Source organism: Sphaerodactylus townsendi, linkage group LG05 (assembly GCF_021028975.2).
Source record: "Sphaerodactylus townsendi isolate TG3544 linkage group LG05, MPM_Stown_v2.3, whole genome shotgun sequence".
Taxonomy (NCBI): Eukaryota; Metazoa; Chordata; class Lepidosauria; order Squamata; family Sphaerodactylidae; genus Sphaerodactylus; species Sphaerodactylus townsendi.
In genome coordinates this window covers 41,120,009-41,142,461 of record NC_059429.1, presented here as the reverse complement: position 1 = coordinate 41,142,461, position 22,453 = coordinate 41,120,009, and the positions used below count along the sequence as shown (strand labels likewise).

The following is a 22,453-nucleotide window of genomic DNA, read 5'->3' as shown; positions in this document are numbered from 1 at the left end:
AAATGTCCAAGGTTATACTTAGGTGTGCACCCAGCTGAGAAAAGCTTCCTCTGTTGTCCAATTTCCTACCTATACAATGGGATCTAATGGTAGAGTTATTCTGTTGTGTGAGTACAGCACTTGGCAGTTTTCCTTTGAATTGTCTGTGGTGGTAGTTTTGTGAGCAAATCTCAGATCCATGACTCCAGCTACCCAGAATAGTGAAGACAGGCTCTTTTGTGTGTGTGCATGAACACCTACACCTACACACACACACAAGATCTCTGAAGAGAAAGATGCTAAACTAGCAAGGAGAGTTGCTGCTGCTTGTTTTTGTCATTTCACTTTCATTGTACAGTAGATGTCATTTCACTTTCATTGTACAGTAGTTGTATCCTTCTTTGGTAATGGGATTTAACCTTCAAGGAAACCTTCAAAAAGGGCAGTTTAATGAAGCTGTGGTCAAATGACATACTATTTCTCTATATGCTATGTTCTATTCTACCTTTTATCCCAGGAATTAGTATGACTTGTTTTCTTCCACAAAAATGGAAGGCATGCAAGGGAGGGGAGGGAGGGGCCCGGACATCTGGACATGGCCCACGCACACTAGCAGAGGGAGAGGGAGGGAAGGGTAGCATTGAAGGGGAGGGGAGTGGGAAAGGGGAGGCATGCAAGGGAGGAAGGGGAGGGAATTATTTCTCCCCTTCCCTCCCCTCCCTTGCATGCCACCCCTCACTTCCTTCCCTCGTTTGCATGCCATCCCTCCCTCCCCCTCTCCTTCCTCCACTAGGGTGGGTGGGCCATGTCCAGATGCCGGCCCCCCTCCCTTGCATGCCACCCCTCACTCCCTCCCCTTCCCTTGCATGCCACCCATCCCTCCCCTCTCCCTCCCTCCGTTAGGGTGGGTGGGCCAGGTCTAGATGCCAGCCCCCCTCCCCTCCCTTGCATGCCACTCTTCCCTCCCCTCCCCCGCCCTATGCTAGGGTGGGTGGGCCAGGTCCAGATGCCAGGCCCCCTCCCCTCACTCCCTCCCCTTCCTTGCATGCCATTCTTAATTCTTTCTTTCTACAGAGCCCTTCTTTTGCAATATGATAACTCTCTAACAGTTCTTGAGACAATGGAGACATATTACTAGCCTTCATTTGAATAAAATGAGAAGGTTTTTCAAAGCCACTGCAGGATCAGAAAGATTAATAAGGTCCCAGGCTTTCCTTAGTGTGTGGCTCCATTACCCTTTAGGCTTTTGTTCTTCTTATTCTCCTTTAATATCTTCTTTTTCTCCTTTATTCCCCTTTAGAGATGCTTTTGCAAAATGAGGAGAGAAGAATCTTGTTTGGCTCCACTTCCCACGGCACCCATTTTGGGATGACAGCCTTTTCACAAAATTGCAAAGGTGCCTGCAAGGTTCATAAAGGTTAGGGACCCCTGCTCTAGTCCACGCTAATGTTCAGAGGTTGCATACTGTCTTCTTTAGTGGGTAATTATTCTATTAAAACCCCTTTTAGAAGAAGAATATAATGAAACTGTAGATCTAACAACAACAATTAGCATTGCCACATGAACCAATAGATTTGGTTTCCCTTAAGTGGCATACTACAGGCTATCAAAACTTTTTGCTAAGACTTCCAGTGGTTCCAAGGTTTACATTACACAACTGAAAAATAAAGAAGCTGTGTAGCGATTTTATGACAACGACAATAATTTCTCTGGTGGAGGCAAGTGCTGTCAAGTAGCAACTCCACAGAATTTAAGGCAAGAGGGCATTAGCAGTGGTTTGCAGTTTGCTGCCTCTGTATTGCAACTCTGGACTCCCTTTTTGGTCTCCCACTCAAATACTGACCAAGGGTGACCTTGCTGAGTTTCCAAGATCTGACAAGATGGGATCAGTTTGGGCTATCAAGGTCACAGCATAATATCTTTAGAAATACAAATTTCATTCAGTGACACCATTCTGTAACTGAAACAACAGACTGCAATCCCTGGTTTCAAACACCTGATGCAGGAATCTGATCTAAGCAGAAGCTTTAAATCAATGTGTTTGAAATATCCCCTCACACCAAGGATACCCCTTGGGGAGATGGGGGGCTCCTCATAGTAGGTGATTCGATCATTGGGGATGTAGAGAGCTGGGTTTATGAGAGGCGTGATGACCACATGGTGACTTGCCTGACTGGTGCGAAGATTGCAGATGTCACGCTTCGTCTAGATAGACTGTTAGACAGTGCTGGGGTGGAATCAGCAGTTGTGGTCCACACTGGCACCAACAACATTGGGAAATGTAGCTGGGAGGTTCTGGAGGCTAAATTTAGGCTGCTAGGTAACAGGTTGAAGTCCAGGATCCCCAAAGTGGCATTCTCAGAAATGCTACCTGCTCCACGTGCAGGGCTAGCTAGGCAAGTGGAGATACAGGGTCTCAGTGCATGGATGAAAAGGTGGTGTAAGGCAGAGGGTTTCAGATTTGTTAGGAACTGGGGAACCCTTTAGGACAAGGGTCGGGAACCCACGGCTCGTGAGCCGCAAACGGCTCTTTCCCGCTTGTGGTGCGGCTCCTGGCATGGCCCCTTCCTCCCCTCTCTGGGGCTTTTCCACAGCAATTTCCCTCTCTCTCTTGTCTCTCTCTTCTCCTCTCTCCTAGTGACCTCAGCTCTCCTTTCCACCCTCCACTTTCCCCAGCTTCTTCCTTCTCCTCGGAGACTCGTTCGGCCACCCCACCCCGCCTTAAATCCTGCCCCAGTGCCTTCTGGGGCGTTTCTCCCCTTGTCCTGCAACGAGGCCGGGCCGGGGAGAGGTGTTGCCGCCGTGACGCGCTCGGAGGCCTGTCCCCCCACTGCGCTCGGCCCGTTGTTCCTCAGGCCGGGGCTGGGCACATTGCCGCCGCCGCTGGGGCTCGGGGCTGCGTGGCCAGACTGAGGCCTGCCGCTGCTGGGGCGCACATCTGCGCCGGCGCCAGCCCCGTCAAGTTTGGGGAGGAGCCTCCGGTCACCCCCGGACACCCATGCTCCCGCATGAACGGGGAGCGTGCAGCCAGCATCCCGGCCTGAGCTGGGCGCTGCTTTTTTCTCCCCTCCCCTCAGGGTAGAATCCTGAGAAAAAAGCAGCGCCCGGCTCAGGCCGGGATGCTGGCTGCACGCTCCCCGTTCATGCGGGAGCATGGGTGTCCGGGGGTGCCCGGAGGCTCCTCCCCAGACTTGACGGGGTGGGCACCGGCGCAGATGCGCGCCCCAGCAGCGGCAGGCTTTGGTCTGGCCACACAGCCCCGAGCCCCAGCGGCAATGTGCCCAGCCCCGGCCTGAGGGACAACGGGCCGAGCGCTGCGGGGGCAGGCCGCTGAGCGAGTCACGGTGGCAACACCTTTCCCCGGCCCGGCCTCATTGCAGGACGAGGGGAGAAACACCCCAGAAGGCACTGGGGCTGGATTTAAGGCGGGGTGGGGCGGCCGAACGAGGTTCCGAGGAGAAGGAAGAAGCTGGGGAAGGTGGAGGGTGGAAAGGAGAGCTGAGGTGACTAGGAGAGAGGAGGAGGAGAGAGAGAGAGAGAGATCTGTGGAAAAGCCCCAGAGAGGGGAGGAACAGCAGGGAAGGGAGTTGAATGTAGTAGAGAAGGGGGGGGGAAGCTGAAAAGATAACTGAAAGCTGGGAAGAAATATTAGAGACAGAACAAGGGGGAAAGGAGGAAACAGAATGGGAAAAGGTCACAATCAGTGGGTTTGAAGCTGACCCTGACGAGAAGGGAGAAGTTGAGGAAAGAGGAGAGTTGCCCTTTATACAAAGCGTGCGTAAAAGTAAAAAACCAAAATACTCAGTGTTTTCTTCATTTTAAATGCCAAAAAGTATTTGCGGCTCCATGAGTTTTCTTTTCCGTGGAAAATGGGTCTAAATGGCTCTTTGAGTGTTAGAGGTTCCCTACCCCTGCTTTAGGACAAGGCAGGTCTGTACAAAACGGTCCATTGGTACTTACGGTGAAGGGCCTTTGTCCTGGCAGGCGTAGGGCATCTCTATGGGTTGTTCCTTTCCCTTGCTTAGGAAGCAGGGCTTTACTGGTTTTTTCTTCCACTTCCTCTTCACTCGCTCACTTCCCCCCCCCCCCTCAACTGCCAGTAACGGATTGACCACGCAAAATATGAACACGCATTCAGAAAACAAACCAGGAACTTGGATACAAACACATGAATAAACATCCACCTAAACCTCTCTCTCTTTTTTTTTTAACCTCAACTGTATAACAAACTCTGACTCATCCTTCCGGTAGACAACCTCAGGGAGGGCCGAGATGCCTTACGCCTGCCAGGAGAAAGGCCCTTCACGGTAAGTACCAATGGACCGTTCTCCTGGAGGTGTAGGGCATCTCTATGGGACATACCAAAGCAGTGTCCCACTCCCCGGGTGGGAAATTAGTCTCCAGAAACATGACTCAACACCCTGGTGCCGAAGGCAGTACATTGCTCAGCCCAGGATTGAATCTTGTAGTGCCGTACAAAAGAGCAGCTTTGCAAATGTCGTCTACTGACACCTGATATCTTAATGCCGCATTAGTAGTGGCACTCCTGATTGAATGAGTCGTAATGCCCGAAGGCACTGACAGGTTTGTATTCTTGTAAGCCTCTGCGATGGCTAATTTCAGGTTCGCACTGATGGAGGCAGTGGACATCACCTGGCCAATATTTGGATGTGACACATTAATGAACATGCGTTCAGTTTTCCTAATGGCTTCTGTCCTATGGATATATATCTTAAGAGCTCTACGCACGTCTAAAGTATGCCACATTTTTCCCCTGTCCCCCATTGGGTTGGGAAAGAATGTAGGCAAGGTAATTTCCTGCTGCATGTGAGAACCCTGGAAACAGACCTTGGGAGGGCTTAAAAAAGTAGAGGTCGGTGTGGGAGTAAGTGACCCTCTCAGAGTGGAATTTACAAATGTTTAAACCAATGGACAATGCCTTAATCTCTAGAGAACCCTTCCTGATGTGGTTGTTACTGAAATAAGAAATAGTAATTTGGCTATTCCTGAGCCTTCACAGGAAGGAGCTGGAATAGATCGCGAACGGGCTCCATTTCGAAGGGATGTTTTGTGAGTCCGACTAATACGATGTGTAGATTCCACAAGGGAAAACGGTGCGCTACCGCAGGCTGAGATTGACTCACTCCTTTAAGGAACCTCCGGATATCCCCATGGTCTGCCACTGGATATCCCATAGATCCCAACCATACAGTAGAAAGGGCTGGAATTTGTCTCTTAAGTGTAGCTACCCGTAATCCTGAGTGAAATCCTTCCTGCAGAAATGCTAGAATGTCACCTATCTGTGGGTACTCTGGATCTATGTCTCTTACATGGCACCACTTAGCAAATACCTTCCAAGTGTAATTATATATCCGAGTAGTGGACGCTCGCCTGGAAGCTAAAAGAGTAAGAATGACGCCCCTTTTTCCTGGCAGCACCTTAACGTTAAAATGGCGCTCACGACTCTTTCTCCTCACAATTGCCTCAGCGTGCTGCCCACCGAGAAGCAACGCCCCTTTCTACATCGACACACACATGGGGGAAGCAAAACCACATGAGGAGTGGGCAACACACAAACAACCATTCACACACCATTCACACAGGGAGCAAAGAAGAAGTCGTGCTCTCCTATCAAGAGGCAGGAACGTTACTGGCAGTTGAAGGGGGAGGGAAGTGAGCGAGTGAAGAGGAAGTGGAAGAAAAAAACAGTAAAGCCCTGCCTCCTAAGCAAGTGAAAGGAACAACCCATAGAGATGCCCTACGCCTCCAGGAGAAGGGGCGGGCTTCATCTTAACCAAAAAGGAACCAGGCTGCTGGCACTCAACATTAAAAAGGTAACAGAACAGCTTTTAAACTTATCCCTGGGGGAAAGCTGACAGGAGCTGAGGTGACTTCGGTTCGGAATACAGTATCCATGGGGATGCAGACAGAGAGGGAGGTTTTCTAAATAAGGTTTGTCACCCAACTACGTAGTAATCCAGATAAACATGGATGTTCACAAATCCCATCATCCCCTGCCAGCATGGCAGCCATGCTGGCAGGGGATGATGGGATTTGTAGTCCATGAACATCTGGAGAGCTGCAGGTTGCAGACCCCTGTTCTAAATCAACCACATACAAGTGCAGAACATTGCAATGTGCATGTGATAAGTGATAGTGTCTACAAAAGGCTAGGGCAAAGTACATACATCCTAGGTGAGGGACAGGGTATACAGGTGTCTCTATGCTAATAGTAGAAGTCTTTAACCTAAAATGGGGGGAGCTGGAGTACACGGTTTTGAAGGAGGACATTGATATAGTCGGCATCACAGAGACATGGTGGAATAAGGAGAACCAGTGAGATGCTGTTATCTGAGGTTACAGGCTAGACAGGAAGGATAGGACAGGGCTTATTGGGGGTGGTGTTGCCCTCTATGTCAAAGAGAGCATAGTGTCACATAAAATAGACAATGCATGGGGAACTGATTCCCCTACAGAATAACTGTGGATATCAATACCAGGGGTGAAGGATAGTCTAATATTAGGAATATATTATCGTCCCCCTGACCAAATGTGAGATGTTTTTCATTTCTAGATTCTGGGTCTGTATTTTATATGGCAATTGTATCTCCAAGCCCCTTCAAGCAATCAAGGTTCTAACCCAGTGGTTCTCAACTTGGGGGTCGGGACCCCTTTGGGGGTCGAACAACCCTTTCATAGGGGTCACCTAAGACTCTCTGCATTAGTGTTCTCCATCTGTAAAATGGATAAATGTTAGGGTTGGGGGTCACCACAACATGAGGAACTGTATTAAAGGGTCACGGCATTAGGAAGGTTGAGAACCACTGTTCTAACCAAAATTAGAATCTTGATTCTTAGCCAGAAACTTGCTAGAATTATCTCAGAAAATATAAAGAATAGCTACCTTATATATATGCCAAAAATATGAACTCTCTTAATTATTCAGTTGGACATCTTGCATGGAACCAGTCTCCTCTAGCCAGGTGCCTTGTGAGAATTTTCTCCACCTGTTTGCAGACTTGATAACCTGCTGCTTAAGAACTATTTTAAAGTTCTTATATCTTGATTTAGAAAATGCAAATGCCCTTTTCAAAGACCTCCAGAGTCCTTTTTCTTCATTACAAGACCCCAGACAAAGGAGGAGTCATGAAGATGATGTCATCATAATGCAATGAAGGCAAATTTGGCTAGACAACTATCAGTCCCATCCAAAGTGACAAATAAAGTAGATTCTTTTTCTTCATTATCACTTGATATGAAGAATACAGGATACTGGTCAGAAGCACACCTAATCATGCCATCTTAGCAACAAGAACATTTCCTGTCTGTCTATGGAACAGAGATGCTTCCTTTCCTGTATTTTTGAAGGGCCCTTTGGGCCTATATTTCTGAAGAAGTCTCCTTCAGTGACACATTTAAACTTTTACAAAACTACTCCCCTCTTTTGAGTCAGTAAATTATTTAAGTACTGAAATTAATACACCACTATTACATAATACTGCTACATCTTAATATAATCCCTGCTTGAGGTCTTGTAAACAAGAAAAGTGTTTACAGTGCTCCATAATTAACATTTACATTTCTTAAGCTATAATTAGCAACTTTTCTGGCAGTTAAAATTTGCTTCTAGGCTACTGGGGGAGTTGTTGCTGCTGAACCAATACATCTACACAAGTCTCTCAATTTCCCTTCTAACTTAAGAAAGCTATCGGTTATTGTAAAATAACACAACATACAAACAATTCAGCATAGAACCTCTACACTATAATTAATGACACAGATCTGTGCTATGAAAGCTGAGAATGAGACTTTTCCCCTTGTCTTTGCATTCTTAGGGAAAAAAGAAGTTCAGGTATTATATCAGGAGGTGAATATCTCTCCCATATCTTGTAATTCTTACAAAAGCATAAACATGTATATACCATACATATCCTGGCCTTGTGGCTGTAATAAAATTATCCAATTCTGTGAACAAAGAGATATATACCATATCTTCACAGGATGGAGTGTAAAGAAGAAAGGCAACTCAATACTATTACCTAGTTGATAACTATGGACAGTTCCGGGAAGGGGGAGACCAAAATTGTAGTTGATCCCAGAAGGACCTGCTCGTCTTTTCAATGCATGGATTGGCTATGGAAAGCGATACTGTAACTTCCTATTTTAGAGAACAGGTCTTATTTTAAAAGTCACCCCAATCCCAAGGAGACTGTAACTCTAGCAGAGCAAATCTGATGATACTTTATTTCTGAAATACAATTCCACCAAAGTGGTAGGATCTTCCCAAGAGGAACCCAAGAACTGGAAAGGGTTTTTTTAAAAGTCTGAGATATGCTTTCCAGCCTTCCTGTAGCTGCACTAACTCCACTGAAACACAGAAGGTCCTTGAAAATAGATGGTACTATTGATAACAGCAGATATTACCCAGATAAATATACTGTGGAAATAAAGGAATCACTTTCACTTGAGAACACTAAATTTAAAATCTAAAATATTGCTTGAAATTTAAAATTAATTACATCTGCATATCTTTGATCAAGCAACTGGTATTTTTAAAAATAAAGTTAAATATACAGATAAAGTAAAACCATAACACATATGGTTCGTGTCTGCTTATTTTATTCTCCAAGATACATCTGTTGGTATTAAAATAATGAATAGCTCCTTTAAAAATACATCACTTACCAGTAACTACCATGCTGCTCATGTTAGAGTTTGGGCTATTGAGTACACTGCCTGAAAGAAGCTCGTCAGATCCTCTCTAAAAAAAGAAAAAAATAGTAAATTCTTTGTGGTTTGTCATTTTAAAACAGATAGTAGAAACAACAGACTAACAAGGCATTATTTTCTAAAAAGTGAAATTCTTGAGTAGGATATCTATTAAGAGACACAATTATCCTGCCTTCTTTATCAAAGGTAGTCCCTCAGTAGAAAGTAAGTTTATTTGTACACAATTTTTCATTCAAATCAAGGCAATTTCCCTAAGAAGCACAGGAACACATTACTTGTGAAGACAGTAAGAGTTACTCAACAGTTTATGAAATTATTATAACATCTTAAGCAAATCAAGCAGAATCACTTATACCTCAACTGAAGTTAACATTCCGAGATAAGAAACAAATGTTATCTAACTACAACAACGATGGCATTTAAAAAGAAGCCTGAAGTATGGCCTATCGATGGATTTTTAAAAAACATATATATTCTGCTATGAGCTCTAAAATCTTTTGGACTACTTTTTCTTCCTTCTGCCCCACTCCTTCCAGTTTCAAACTGTACATTTTAGGCATACCGGAAAGACTACACAAGAAATTGTGTAATCAGAATTTTCTCTGGGATACACCTCTGAAGATGCCAGCCACGGATGCAGGCGAAACATTAGGAACAAGATCTACTAGAACATGGCCACACAGCCAGAAAACCCACCAAAAAACTACACAAGAGATTCTAGAGATATTGTTTAATGACACATTTCCTTGGAAAATATGTAAAAAAAACTCCTCACAGATATAAAGAAAATTACATTTGTTACTTTACTACAATATGAGAAGGCTGGATAAAAAATAATGTTGATTTTGAATGGATAGGCTTTTTATTTACATCAGAGTTTTTAAAAGTTAATTATTTCGTTAAATTACTGGGTCTAAAATGAAATAGGAAAAACAAGTAACAGTACTTTTATTGAAACATTTCATTACCCTCTATCAAATACACTGTGTCAAGTCTGCCCTTCTATTCAAAACATGTAAAATGAAATATTTTATGTAAGACAATCAATAATGTTAGATAATGGTCATTGCCAAATTTATTGTATAAGTATGATTAATTCTGGCAACAATTAATATGCTATGTGTCTGATAATCAGCTATTACAGTTTAGCGTTTTCAATGCTATGCAGTTTAACCAGATATCCAAATAAACTGGTAGTCCTTAATGTGACTGTATGATCTTGCTTCTGTCCAACAAAAACTTTTTTAACTACAAAGCCTTTTTTCTAATTTTAGCTTTTATTCTTTCTTATCTTTTAGGTGCTAAAAATTAAGATTAAAAATATTATATGCTTATGGTAGCATGGGGTGTAGCAGTTTGAAGCTCTCCCTAAACTACTGGGTGTAGTAGTATTTGTAATTCTGCTTGTGGTAAACTAAATTCCATAAACATGCCAATTAGTTCAGATTTATATGTTAAGTTAAATGATGTACAGTATATTGTTAAAGCAGCAAAATAAGGTTTGATTTGATTTTTTCCTCAAATTCCATATGTTTCCCCTGTGGCTTCAAATTTCATTTTGGAGCCCACATCACAAAACTTTAATTCTGAGAATCAAACCCAGAAGTAAACAGTCACACTGTTTGCAGGCTGGTGGTTGTTCAAAATATCCTGCCCTGGTTAACAAATGGTCTGCTGCATTCGGCACCAAGTGAAGTTTCTGAATTCTCCTCAGGGGCAGGCCATAGACATCTCAGGTCAAGGAATATGAAGTCGTATATTATGTTTACTATATGAATATTTATTACCATCAAACAAATTACATTGTTCAGAAACCCAATCAGAAAACCATTAATTCCATAATGAATGTACATTTTCAAAGGAAGAACAGCCATTATGTATTTATACTTTGAGGTGTAGCTGAGATGGTTTACCCAGAATTGTCTAATACCTAATTAACTCTGCACAAAACCTCTTTTGCTGTATTTTAACGGTGTCATAATCCATAGATCAATTGGCCTTAATGAAGCTATTAATCTATGGTGCTTGGATTGCCAAAGTTGTTCTTGTCAACTACTGTCCGTATCTAATAGGTTAGGATATGTCCCAAACCTACTTGTTTTGTTAATAAAACACTGATCTAACAGTTTAAATGTTGGATCTAACAGCATAGCACCAATGGCAAACATAACAGCATAGCACCAATGGCAAACTGCCAAGTGTTTTAAATTCCCTAACATGCAAACCATGTATCTTCTTTAAACCACTGGTTTTGCCATAAGAATAGTAACCCATTACTAAGCCACCACTCTGATACTAAAGAAGACTGAAGAAACTCAGGAGTATCAGTATGACATTAGTACCACTGCTTTGAAGGGTAACTTAAAAAAATCATTAATTCTTAATAACCAACATTAGAATGTTAAAAGAAGTTATGTGCTGTATGTATAATAAGATATTTAAAGAGCCACAAAGTAGTAACTACTTATGGGAAAAAGACTTTTTCTGTTACCACTGACTACAAAGTTATAATTTATACATGAAAAATAGGTTATAAATAGTTCAAATCCATTTACAGGAGACTGTTCTTATAAATTAGACTACAGTTCTTATAAAGTACAGACTACACACAACAGTTCAGCTTCTTAACATGAAAGCAATCATAATTATAACTTTCCATGAACTGTAGTGATTTTTTCCAAGTCCCTTTCTTCTAGTATACTTTACGGTACTGGTTCCCAACCTTTTTTCACTTGCGTACCCCCTGGCAACCATCTCCCTGGCATTGTATCCCCATATTAGCAAAATGTTTGCTATTAATACAACTGCTGTTATTTCAAATTAAAGCAATGGAATAATAAGATGAACAAACAATGCCTATTTATTTACACTTAAAACTCAAAAGATAAAAAGAGCTCAAGTTAATACTTAGTAAACACAAACACTACATTGCATATAATTAATTCTTTAAAATTTAATTTATTAACACTTGAAACCACCGAAAGAAAAGGAGGTGGGATGTGAGGGGGGGACTGCACAATTGAGCCTGGCCCTCGGATAGAAGGTGCCTTCACCCCGGGTTCAGGGGAATATCTACAGAAAACTGTGTTTGGGGCAAGTTCTCAAACTGCTCTCCCCCAACCTCTTGTGACCTGGATGTTATGGCCCTATTGATACACTCCAAGATCACATTAGCCTTTTTTGTCACTGCATCACACTGGCTGCTCATATTTAATTTACTGTTTGACCACACCCCCAAGATCTTGTTCACTCACACTGCCATTTAGTAGTGTATCCCCCACCCAGAAAAAAAGGGGGAAAGAAAGTGGAGAAAGAGAGCTGTGGAGGCAGGGGAAAATGTCACTCACATTCCCACCACCACAAAAAAAGTGCACCTGGTTTGAAATTAAGCTTACTTTTCTTTCAGACAAGTGTTGCTGTAGCTAGAAGGAGAATGGGGGCGGGGAGAGGTCTGGGAGGATGATCTTCCCTGGCCTCGTTCCTGCCTTTAAGGCTCCTCCTGGCCGCCACTTGCCTAGAAATAAGCTAATCTTAAATTTAAAGCAACCACAGCCCATTTGTTCCTGAGGGCAACAGCAGGGGAGGGGAACATAGGCCTCTCCCCCCCCCACCCCGCTGACATTGAAGATTTTTTCCACATACCCCTCCACATACCACAACACTCTGCCACATACCCCTCAGGTGGGGAACCAATGTTTTACAGAATTCCTTGAAAACATCCCATATGAAATCTGAGTTTCTCCGATAAGAACTCTTTCAATTTTGTACTAACTCTAGTTAGAAGATTCATGTGGAACATCTAGTTTAATCTTACATATCTTGAGGAAAAATGGAAGTGAAATTCTTCTGTTAAATCCTTCTAACACTATGGGCTTAAAAGGATGCAAGTCTGCTTAAGGATGCACAGCTAGCCCTTGTGCAAAGAACCCACAGATATTCTTAACCCTCAAAGTTTGCATATGTTAAAGTTCTTCCTATCTAAAAGTTACACTAACGACATACTTATCCTATCATTATAAGCAAGGGAACAGGTCAGCCAGTCATTTAAACATAACTATGCTAGTATTCTATCAATCCAACTTGGAAGGAAGAAAAGTTCCAGTTTCATGAATGGTCAATGATTTATATGCTTCGTAAAAGTGGGTACATTGAAAAATAAAAAAGTAGCCAAACAATTCTACTCTGTTAAAAGTTTGCATGGCTAGCAACGAGGAATTCTGTTTGCATTTCTGAATATGCTGGCATGTTCCCAAATGAAAATCAGTTGTATAAACACAGTACTGCACAACACAAGCTTCATCTAAATTGACAAGGCTTATGTTACAGAGGAGTTTGAAGTTGAGAGTCATATTTTTTTATCCCTCACTAGAAATGGGCTCTGAAGAAAGTCACACTTTACTGCTCTAAGTTAATGTGCACGGTCAAAAGAAACAAATTAAAGGATATCACTTAAAAAGGAACATATTAAAAAAACTTTTGGAGTAGAGCGTGCACAGAACGTTCACATTATTTGAATGGAATGCTGGTGTGCATTTCACTTAAATCTCCATAGGAAAAAGACAGGAGTGATTCTGACAACCACCACCCCAGCAGCCCAAAATGCTGCTCTTGGCTGATTATGAATCTTCAGGAACATCTTGGGCGAAGGAAACATCCCACAGAATTGACCCCTTCTTATTACATCTTATTACATCTATGGAGATTTAGGTGCAATCCAAGCCTGTAAATCCCAAATGTGTAAATGGATTAAAATTATTTTATCATAACTAACCTAAGTGGATTTCACACAGGGCAAATATAATGGGTGTAGGATGCTATATAAATAGTGGGGCGGGGGATGACTTTGCACAGGCCCCATCCCCAAAACGAGTCTTCTCTGTTTTATTTCCCTCAACACGGGATTTTTGAAAACCAGTAAACAAGCAATCCTTTTGTAAAATTCCAGCCAGCTAGGAGGCACTTTATTTTCCTCCCTTCCACTGTGCCAGTCTGGGAGAATTCGTCTGCCATTGCCCTGCTGTTGCAGGGAGACCCCTTTTTCTTTCTTTTTTAAATATTGTGTGTTGAACATGTGCAGCCATGCAGGTGCAGCCAATTGTATTGTGGAATGATTGGGATGACTGTGGGGGTTCATTTCTAGATGCCTATGCAGAAATGCATGCGTTGCAGGAAGTAACAAAAAAGAGAAACTTCTGTGCAAATGAGCGAAAGCAACCTAGATTGTTTCTATGGGCTCCAATCGCTGCCTGGACAGCATGCATGTGAATGGGAAAAAGAAAAACTGGTTCCTTTACAACAACTGGAACCTGTTATACGTTTTCTGTGCGGAATCGACCATAGCTTCCTCCACCTGTAATGCATTTTCTTACACACTATGGCAAGAACTTCCAGCTAAAGGAAAGACCATACTGAATATGACAACTTATTTATTTATTTATTTATTTTTATTTATTATTATATTTGTAGACCGCCCCATCCCCTGAGGGCTCTGGGCGGTGGACAACAAGCGTCATAAACAGGTCAAGAATAACAGTTACATTTAAAATCAATAAATACCTAAATTACATAAAAATTACAGCGTTCCATGTAGGTCACATGACGTCCAGTATTAAACTATCAGTAGATAAAAAGACCCCTCCCGGAGAGGAGGCGGTATAGATGTTATAGGCTCCCAGGATGATAGAGGGAGGATACAGGAAGGGCGCACACCATCAACGGCCGGCTTCCCCAAAGGCCCGGTGGAACAATTAGGTCTTACAGGCCCTGCGGAACTCTCCAAGATCCCGCAAGGCCCGGACAGATGGTGGGAGAGTGTTCCACCAGGCTGGAGCCAGGGCCGTAAAGGCCCTGGCTCGGGTGGAAGCCAGCCGTATCATTGAGGGGCCGGGGACCACCAGTAAATTGGCCTCTGCTGAACGTAGAGGCCGTGCAGGGACATATGGGGTAAGGCGGTCCCGAAGGTACGAGGGCCCCAGGCCGCGCAAAGCCTTAAAGGTTAATACCCATACCTTGTGGATGTTCCGGAATTCCACTGGATTAAATAATTCCCGACATGTAACATTAGCCGCTCCAAATATACCATATGATTGGTGCTTCTGCTACAAATCAGCTGGCTTACATGTGTAGCTAGAAAAGAGGCCTCTCATTTTACACTTGATGGATAACACACGTGATGCACATAGCTTGGGAATATCTAGGAACAAGGAAGGCTGTATTAATCTGGCCTAGTGACTCTCCAATGACTCAGGTCAGAACTTAAAATCCAGAGAACTAGGATTGAACCTGGAATTTTCTGTAGGCAAAGAATGTGTTTTACCATGATACATACACACACTGCAACAGGTACAACTCCCTACTTTTCTCTAACAGGGTGAAACTCACAACTTTCTGCCCTGCAACTAACTCTCCTAACCACTCTAGCACCTAGCCAAAGAGGAAGCCTTCAAGAGGCCATCAGATGCTGCTTTCACCAAGCAACCTTTAGATTTTGAAAAAGATGTGTTGCTGACTGTACAGAGAAGCTTTAACTACAGCTATCAACAAACAAAACAAACAAAGAACCTTTATTGGCATAACAATATTATATACACAAGTCCACTTAACCAAATAGAGGGAAACTAAAATAAATGTATAGGAAAAGAGGCTGATGTTCAGGATTTGCTCCTAGAGCGCTGTTTCATGTACAAATCCAAAAATTTGGCAACTGCATCGTTTGTATCACTACTGGGACTGTCCAACAGAACTACAGCTATCATTTAAAAAAGAAAACATATCCACGATAAACCAAGATTTCAGTTCTCACTTGCAGGGGGTACAAAAGCTTCTCATGCTTTTTTCAGCTGCTGAGATAGAAAACTAAGAGATTTGTTGACATTTTGTTACCTGATGGAATTCCTCACTACAGCGGTCAACTACCTCATATATAAAGCCATCCTGAACTTCACCATACAAATATGATAAATAAGTAAAACAAGCAGGGGACTCTCAAGGACTTACAGGGGGGATCTCATTTATATCATCCCCACACTGCATCCTCTTTTCCTTACATTTTCTCCACATTTCCTGTTTCCTTCTTTCCTTATCATTCACCAGCTAAGCTTCCTCTATCTGCCTCCTTGTCTTCAGCTTTTCCTCCTTCCCTCCCCCTGGCAGCCTCTACCCAGGAAAACTGTGGCCCAGTTTCATAAGGATGGTCACAAGGCTAGGCCCAAATGTACAATGAAGAAGCTGCTAAGACTTACTAGGGGAACTACACTTCTTACGACTTCCTCACTCCCCACACAATCTCCTCCTTCCCTCCCAATGGCAACCCCCATATTCCCTGCTTCCTTTTCTCTTTTCCATCCATCCATCCACACCCTACCATTCATCTGCCTCCCTACAACCCTCAGGTTTATGCTGGACCCAAAGTTATAACTGGAAAAGTTAATGCAGCAGCAAAACTCAACCTAGTCAGAAAGACGGCCGCCTGTTCAATTTATGTGGCTGATCTGATCACCTTGATCCGTGCCACAGTATCGTTGAGAATAGATGAGTGTAATGCACTGTACACTGTTCTATCCTCAAAATCAACTCAGAAACGCCAGTTGATGCAAAATAAGGCTTGACTATTATCAAGAACTAGACTGAGCATGTGTGTAACCTCCCTTCTGTAGGCATTTCACTGGCTAGCTGCCCATCAGCTACCAGGCACAACTGAAACTACTGACTACCACATACAAAGACACTCATGGCCCTGCACCCTCATATTTGCAAGACCACCTCTCCCCCTATGCTCTGCCATGACAGAAGGCTTTGATCATCAGAGCCGGACATTACACAGATGCCAAGCTGCAAAAGGACATAATCAACAACTGCTCAGACATAGCTCTTGTATGCTGTGTCCCCATGTTGGAGAGTTCTCTGACGGAAGAGGTGAGGAAGGTAGCCACTCTCCTGGCTTCATGAAACTTTGCAAAACTGAATTACGGAGGAAAGCTTTTCTGCGCAAGCAACAGAATCGCACTACACTAAATGTTTCATAAAGTCACTTGCATAAAATCAGAGGCATAGCTGGGCCAAACTGCGCCCGGTGCACAGAGTGTCTCCTGGGAACTGTAGTTCCTCAGGCAGTTTTCCCTCTGAACTGTAACTAGGCCGCTTTTTTCAGCCTCAAAAAGTACTACAAAAAGAAAAGGAATGTAGGTAAGTGTGGGAAGGGGGTTGGGGGGGGTGTGGGTGCCACAAGTGGGGGCCCCACGGGGGGGGGCGCGGAGGAAAGGGGGAGGGGCCAGGGGGTGATTTTGCGCCCCCAAGGCGTGCACCCAGTGCACGACGCCCCCCGCCCCCTTGGCCCTCTGCCACTCAATAAAATATTAGCGACTGTGGTCTATTGCATATAGCATATACTAAGATACTATTATGTAATTTTCGCATCCATTACTGTGTTGTGTTAACACTCATGCTTTGTTTCAGTTCTGTTTTTAGAGTTTTGGTTGGTTCTATAACCCTAAGACCTATTTTATTGCTCATGGGATGTTCCTCCCAGGTATCCTTCACGATACGAGTCAAATTCACAACTAACATTCCCCTCAGGATTGGTTAACAGTTGCCATTTTGTATTAATACTAAGGCCAATTCTTGCCTTGACGTTCTACATGAGTTTTTTTCTTTAAAGTAGCTTTTTATGTAGTTGTTTATAACTATTATGAAGCTCAAAAAGGCTTTTGAAAGTTTATTTTGCAATGCAATGCAAAGCCTTTATTTACATATGTTTATATTATATTCAAGTACATCAAAAGCAGGAAGCCAGCAAGGGAAGCAGTAGGCCCGTTAGATGACAAAGGAACAAAGGGTGTGCTAAAAGATGACAGAGAGATTGCAGAGAAGCTGAATGAATTCTTTGCATCTGTCTTCACCCAAGAGGAGGTGAGGAACATTCCTGCACCTGAACCAAGCTTCTTAGGAGGCGATTCTGAGGAACTAGCGATGATAGTGGTAGACAAGGAAGAAGTTCTGGCAGCCATTGATAAACTAAATGCTACCAAATGCTGGCCCAGACTGCATTCACCCAAGAGTTCTTAAAAGAGCTCAAGCATGGAATTGCTGATCTTCTCACTTTAATATGCAACTTATCCCTGAAATCGAGGAAGCCACACCCTGAAGACTGGAAGATAGCCAATGTCACATCAATAATCTTTAAGAGAAAGGATCTAGAGGGGGACCGGGAAATCCTACGGAGCCAGTCAGTTTGACGACATCTGTTCCTGTGGCAAATTAAGGTAGAGATCCTATCATTAAAAGATAAAATTATTAAACATGTAGAGAAAAGCAAGACCTGCTGAGGAAAGAGTCAGCATGGCTTTTGCAGGAGGCAAATCCTGTCTTACAAACTTACTATGGAGCTTCTTTTGAGGGGTGTAAACAGGCATGTGGATAAGAGAACCAGTGGACATTGTCTACTTGGATTTCCAAAAGGCTTTTGACAAAGTTCCTCACCAGAGACTAGTTGAGAAAACTCAGCAATCAAAAGGAATAAGAGGGGAAGTCCTCCTATGGATTAAAACTGGTTGAGAAACAGGAAGCAAAGAGAGTGGGTGTAAATGGGAAATTCTCACAATGGAGAGATGTAAGGGTAGTGAATTGTCCCAAGAGGATCCGTTTTGGGACCAGTGCTCTTTAACCTATTCATAAATGACCTGGAAGTAGGGGTGGGTAGCGTGGTGGCCAAGTTTGCAGATGATACCAAATTATGTAGTGTGGTGAGAACCGCCATAGGATTCTTGGCGAAAGAGCTCCAAAGCAGGACCTTGATAAATTAGGTGAGAATTGGGCTAATGAAATGGCAAAATGCAGTTCAATGTAGCAAAGGAAATGTAGAAGTGATGATGCACACATAGGGGCAACAAAATCCAAACTTCCACATACAAGCTACAGAGGGTCGAAAGATTAGCTATCAGTCACAGACCAGGAAAGGGATTTGTGCGTCTTAGTTGATAGTTCCATGGGAATGTCAACTCAATGCATGGCAGCTGTGAAAAAGGCAAACTCTATGCTTGGATGAGTAATTAGGAAAGGAATTGAGAATAAAACTGCAAAGATTGTGTCATGCCCTTATATAAAGACAGTGAGATGCGACCACTTGGAAGATACTGTGTCCAGTTCTGAGTAGCCACATCTCAAAAAAAAAGGATATTGAAAGAGATAGAAAAAAGTGCACAGAAGAGGAACTTGGCAGCCCGGGATGATTGAGGGACTGGAGCACCTTCCTTATGAGGAGAGATGCAGCATTTGGGACTCTTTAAGCTTGGAGAGGGCGATCTGAGGGAGATATGATTGAAGTCTATAACATTATGCATGGGGTAGAAAATGTTGACAGAGAGAAATTTTTCTCTCTTTCTCACAATACTAGAACCAGGGGGCATACATTGAAAATGCTGGGGGGAAGAATTAGGACTAATAAAAGGAAACACTTCTTCACGCAACGTGTGATTGGTGTTTGGAATATGCTGCCACAGGAGGTGGTGATGGCCACTCACCTGGATAGCTTTAAAAGGGGCTTGGACAGATTTATGGAGGAGAAGTCGATGTATGGCTACCAATCTTGATCCTCTTTGATCTGAGATTGCAAATGCCTTAACAGTCCAGGTGCTCAGGAGCAACAGCCGCAGAAGGCCATTGCTTTCACATCCTGCATGTGAGCTCCCAAAGGCACCTGGTGGGCCACTGCAAGTAGCAGAGAGCTGGACTAGATGGACTCTGGTCTGATCCAGCTGGCTTGTTCTTATGTTCTTATGTTCTTATTTTAAGCATGTACCTAAGTTTTCTTTTCATATTCAGACATTCTCTTTCATATCAAGAATTATTCAACCTCTTATTTGGAGTTATTTTAGTTGCCTTAATTAACAACTGTCGCAAATTAATACAACCTTTCCATTGGAATAATTAACCTCAAAATCCATTACACAATTTTCTTATTCATATTAATAATCTTTGTAATAAAAAGCAATAATATAGGCATTAATTAACAAAATTGAAACTTCTTTAAAAGATGGGTAGATTTGATTTAAATCAAATTAATTTCAATAAAATTGATTTAAGTCATGATTTAAATCACAATACTCAGTCTCACCAAAAGAAAAAAAACAAAATTGTAATTTCTTGTGCCACATACTGGACCATCTTTGTTTTATTATTATTTATTCGATTTATGAGTCGCCCTCCCCCGAAGGGCTCAGCCTAGAATGCTCTGCTTGGGTCCTAGTGCGACCCTCACGGACCTCACCTTCTAAAACAAAGGTGATCCAGCATGTGGCCATTGAAGTTGTAATTTTTTTTCTTTTGGTGAGACATGGCCCGTTCACCACAGCAGATTTATAATGAATTGCAATCATTACAAATTAACTTGCAACTCGTTATAAATCTGCAGAATCCACCAGAGTATAGTCAGTAAGACTCGAGTTAAATCATGGTTTTCCACATAAATACTTATTCTTGCTGGTATAACATTAATATTTACAACCAGATGAAGGTTTCATTTTTAGAATAATCACTTTTTCAGATTAGCTTTAGTTAAATCAAAAATTACTGATTTGGTCATACTATCAGAGATACAGATATAGATAGCTGCGAAATTATTAAGTGAACTGTTTCCAGTTTCATTGAGGCAACCAGGCCTTGCATTTCTTTGTTGAGGTGTTTGATTTTGCATGCAAGCCTGCCTGCCTGCCTTACCCACAGGTAGAGGAACTTCATTAAGATATTCCCAAAACCATATCCCTTTTATAACCTGCTGTGGTTATATTCTCTTCCAGGGAGAGAATAATATGATAAATCTCAGATTATATACACAAAACCCCAAAGAGTTGTGCAGCATTCTGTTCAAAAGGTTTCACTTTTATTTTAGTGCTTGTTTGCTCCCTCCTCGTGCTTAGCTCTTTGTGCAGATCTATTCCACTCCAATCAACCTTTTATTCATTGAACTTCTTGAAACTTACCACTGATGAGGTAAGGGATAGATTCTGTGTACACAGATTTGCAAAGAAACAATCAGGTTAAGGTCTTTTCCTCAGCTCTTAATGCTTATATTTTTACTGTGAAGAAGAGGCACGTTACCTCTGCAGACACCAACTCACAGTTTTGAGAACTGTAAAACTAAGCATCTGTGATGGAATAACTGCCCAAAATAATCTTACAGAAACCTCTGGAAGGTCATGACATTGTGAATGGATTAATGGAATTAATTTACCCCAAAATTTAGACACTGCACGAATATGCAGTCTCTTGCTACATAATTACAAATTAATTCTTATTTCATGATTAATAACCTGTGAACTATAATGTCTCTTAAATAGAAAACTATTTTAGATAGAGTTTTCCTCACAAATCATTTCATTTTTTAAAAAAAATCCAATTTAAATTTAAAATCCAATCATTAATTTAAAAAAAAGAAATCAATGATTTTTTACCCACCCTGTTTAAAAGTCAAAAGAAATGTCATAGTTAGGAAACATAGAGGCTACAAAAGTGTTATAGAACATTTTAGTGATGTATCAATCAAATAAGCCAAACCTCCACTCGACCACCCTCTATGTTCTGATGGAACAGAAAGATAATTAAATATACCCATTAAAAGTCAAACTGGAAATCAACCAGAAATAATATCAAAGACTTTTAGAAATTGAGTAAAGGTAAGATCTTGGATTTTGTTAGCCCAACCAGTTATATTCCATGAGACACAGTTTAGACATTTCTCTTTCCAAGACTCTTAATTGTCAATGTTGAAAATTTGCAGAGAAATCATTCTGATGTAAAATCTGATGTAATTTCAGTGTCTCCTGGAAGTAAACTAGTATCCAAGATACTATGATTTTTTCTTAAGATTGATTGAATAGGAGGCTGCAGTCCAGATTCTCAGCCTTTTGGCTAAAATCAAGCATGTGGTATCTCACTGAAGGCCCCATTCTGTGAATTGCATTGATTCACTGTTCTGTAATCCACCTTGAGCACCAAGAGAAAAAAGTTGACTATAAATAACATAAATACAAATTATAAATACACTTCTTATTTAATTCATTTACACCCTTTCTTCACAATGGGGACTCGCAGAAATTTATATCATTCTCTCCCTCTCCATTCCATCCTCACAACAACCCTGTAATGTAGATCAAAATAAGAATATATAACTGGCCAAAATCACCCAGTGAGCTTCCACGACAGAGTGGTAGTTAGAACATAGGTTTCCCAGATCAGTCTGAAACCCTCCACTATACCACGCTGGATTTTGTGGCGTTGCTGCTGAACATAGATATCAAGTTGTTCAGTGGCTTCTGCCAGGCTTGGCACCGATAAGTCCTGACCTCAACAGCCAAAACAGTCTTCCTGAAAAGGTACCCCCTACACAGGCAGACACTTTTTCTCTGGCAGAAACCAAGTGTTGAAAGCAGGAAACACTTGCCAAGCAAATTCCTCAATGGACACTGAGTATCTTAAAGCCATAGGCACTGTTTCTATTTTTTTTTTTGGGGGGGGGGAGGTTGAATCAACAATGCAATTTCTGGGGTGAGGGTTAGATTTTAGATTTTTCTCCAAGCATTTAGCATTTCAGAGGTTAGTAAAAAGAGCTGTCTTGTCTGTTCACAGCTCCAGTCTCAGGATTTAAATATCCACAGATTTGGCCACAAGCTAAGAATTTACTATACTGATAATAAGGTTACAGGAGCAACGTCTGATGATGACGTGTTTTCATCAAGATTAGAAAAGAAGC

At 42.2% G+C, this 22,453-nt stretch overlaps 1 protein-coding gene across 5 annotated transcripts in view; it reads right to left on the bottom strand.

The window, feature by feature from the left end:
* Window positions 1-22,453, bottom strand: part of PTBP2 (polypyrimidine tract binding protein 2) — a 73,514-nt gene that overhangs the window by 45,381 nt on the left and 5,680 nt on the right. For all 5 annotated transcript variants that reach the window (XM_048498999.1, XM_048498995.1, XM_048498996.1 and 2 more), the window contains exon 3: window positions 8,665-8,740. Coding sequence is in view for 4 of the 5 variants with exons in the window: in XM_048498995.1 (XP_048354952.1) it covers window positions 8,665-8,740 (76 nt within the window). In the remaining variant the exon portion in view is untranslated. The remainder of the gene's footprint in view (window positions 1-8,664; window positions 8,741-22,453) is intronic.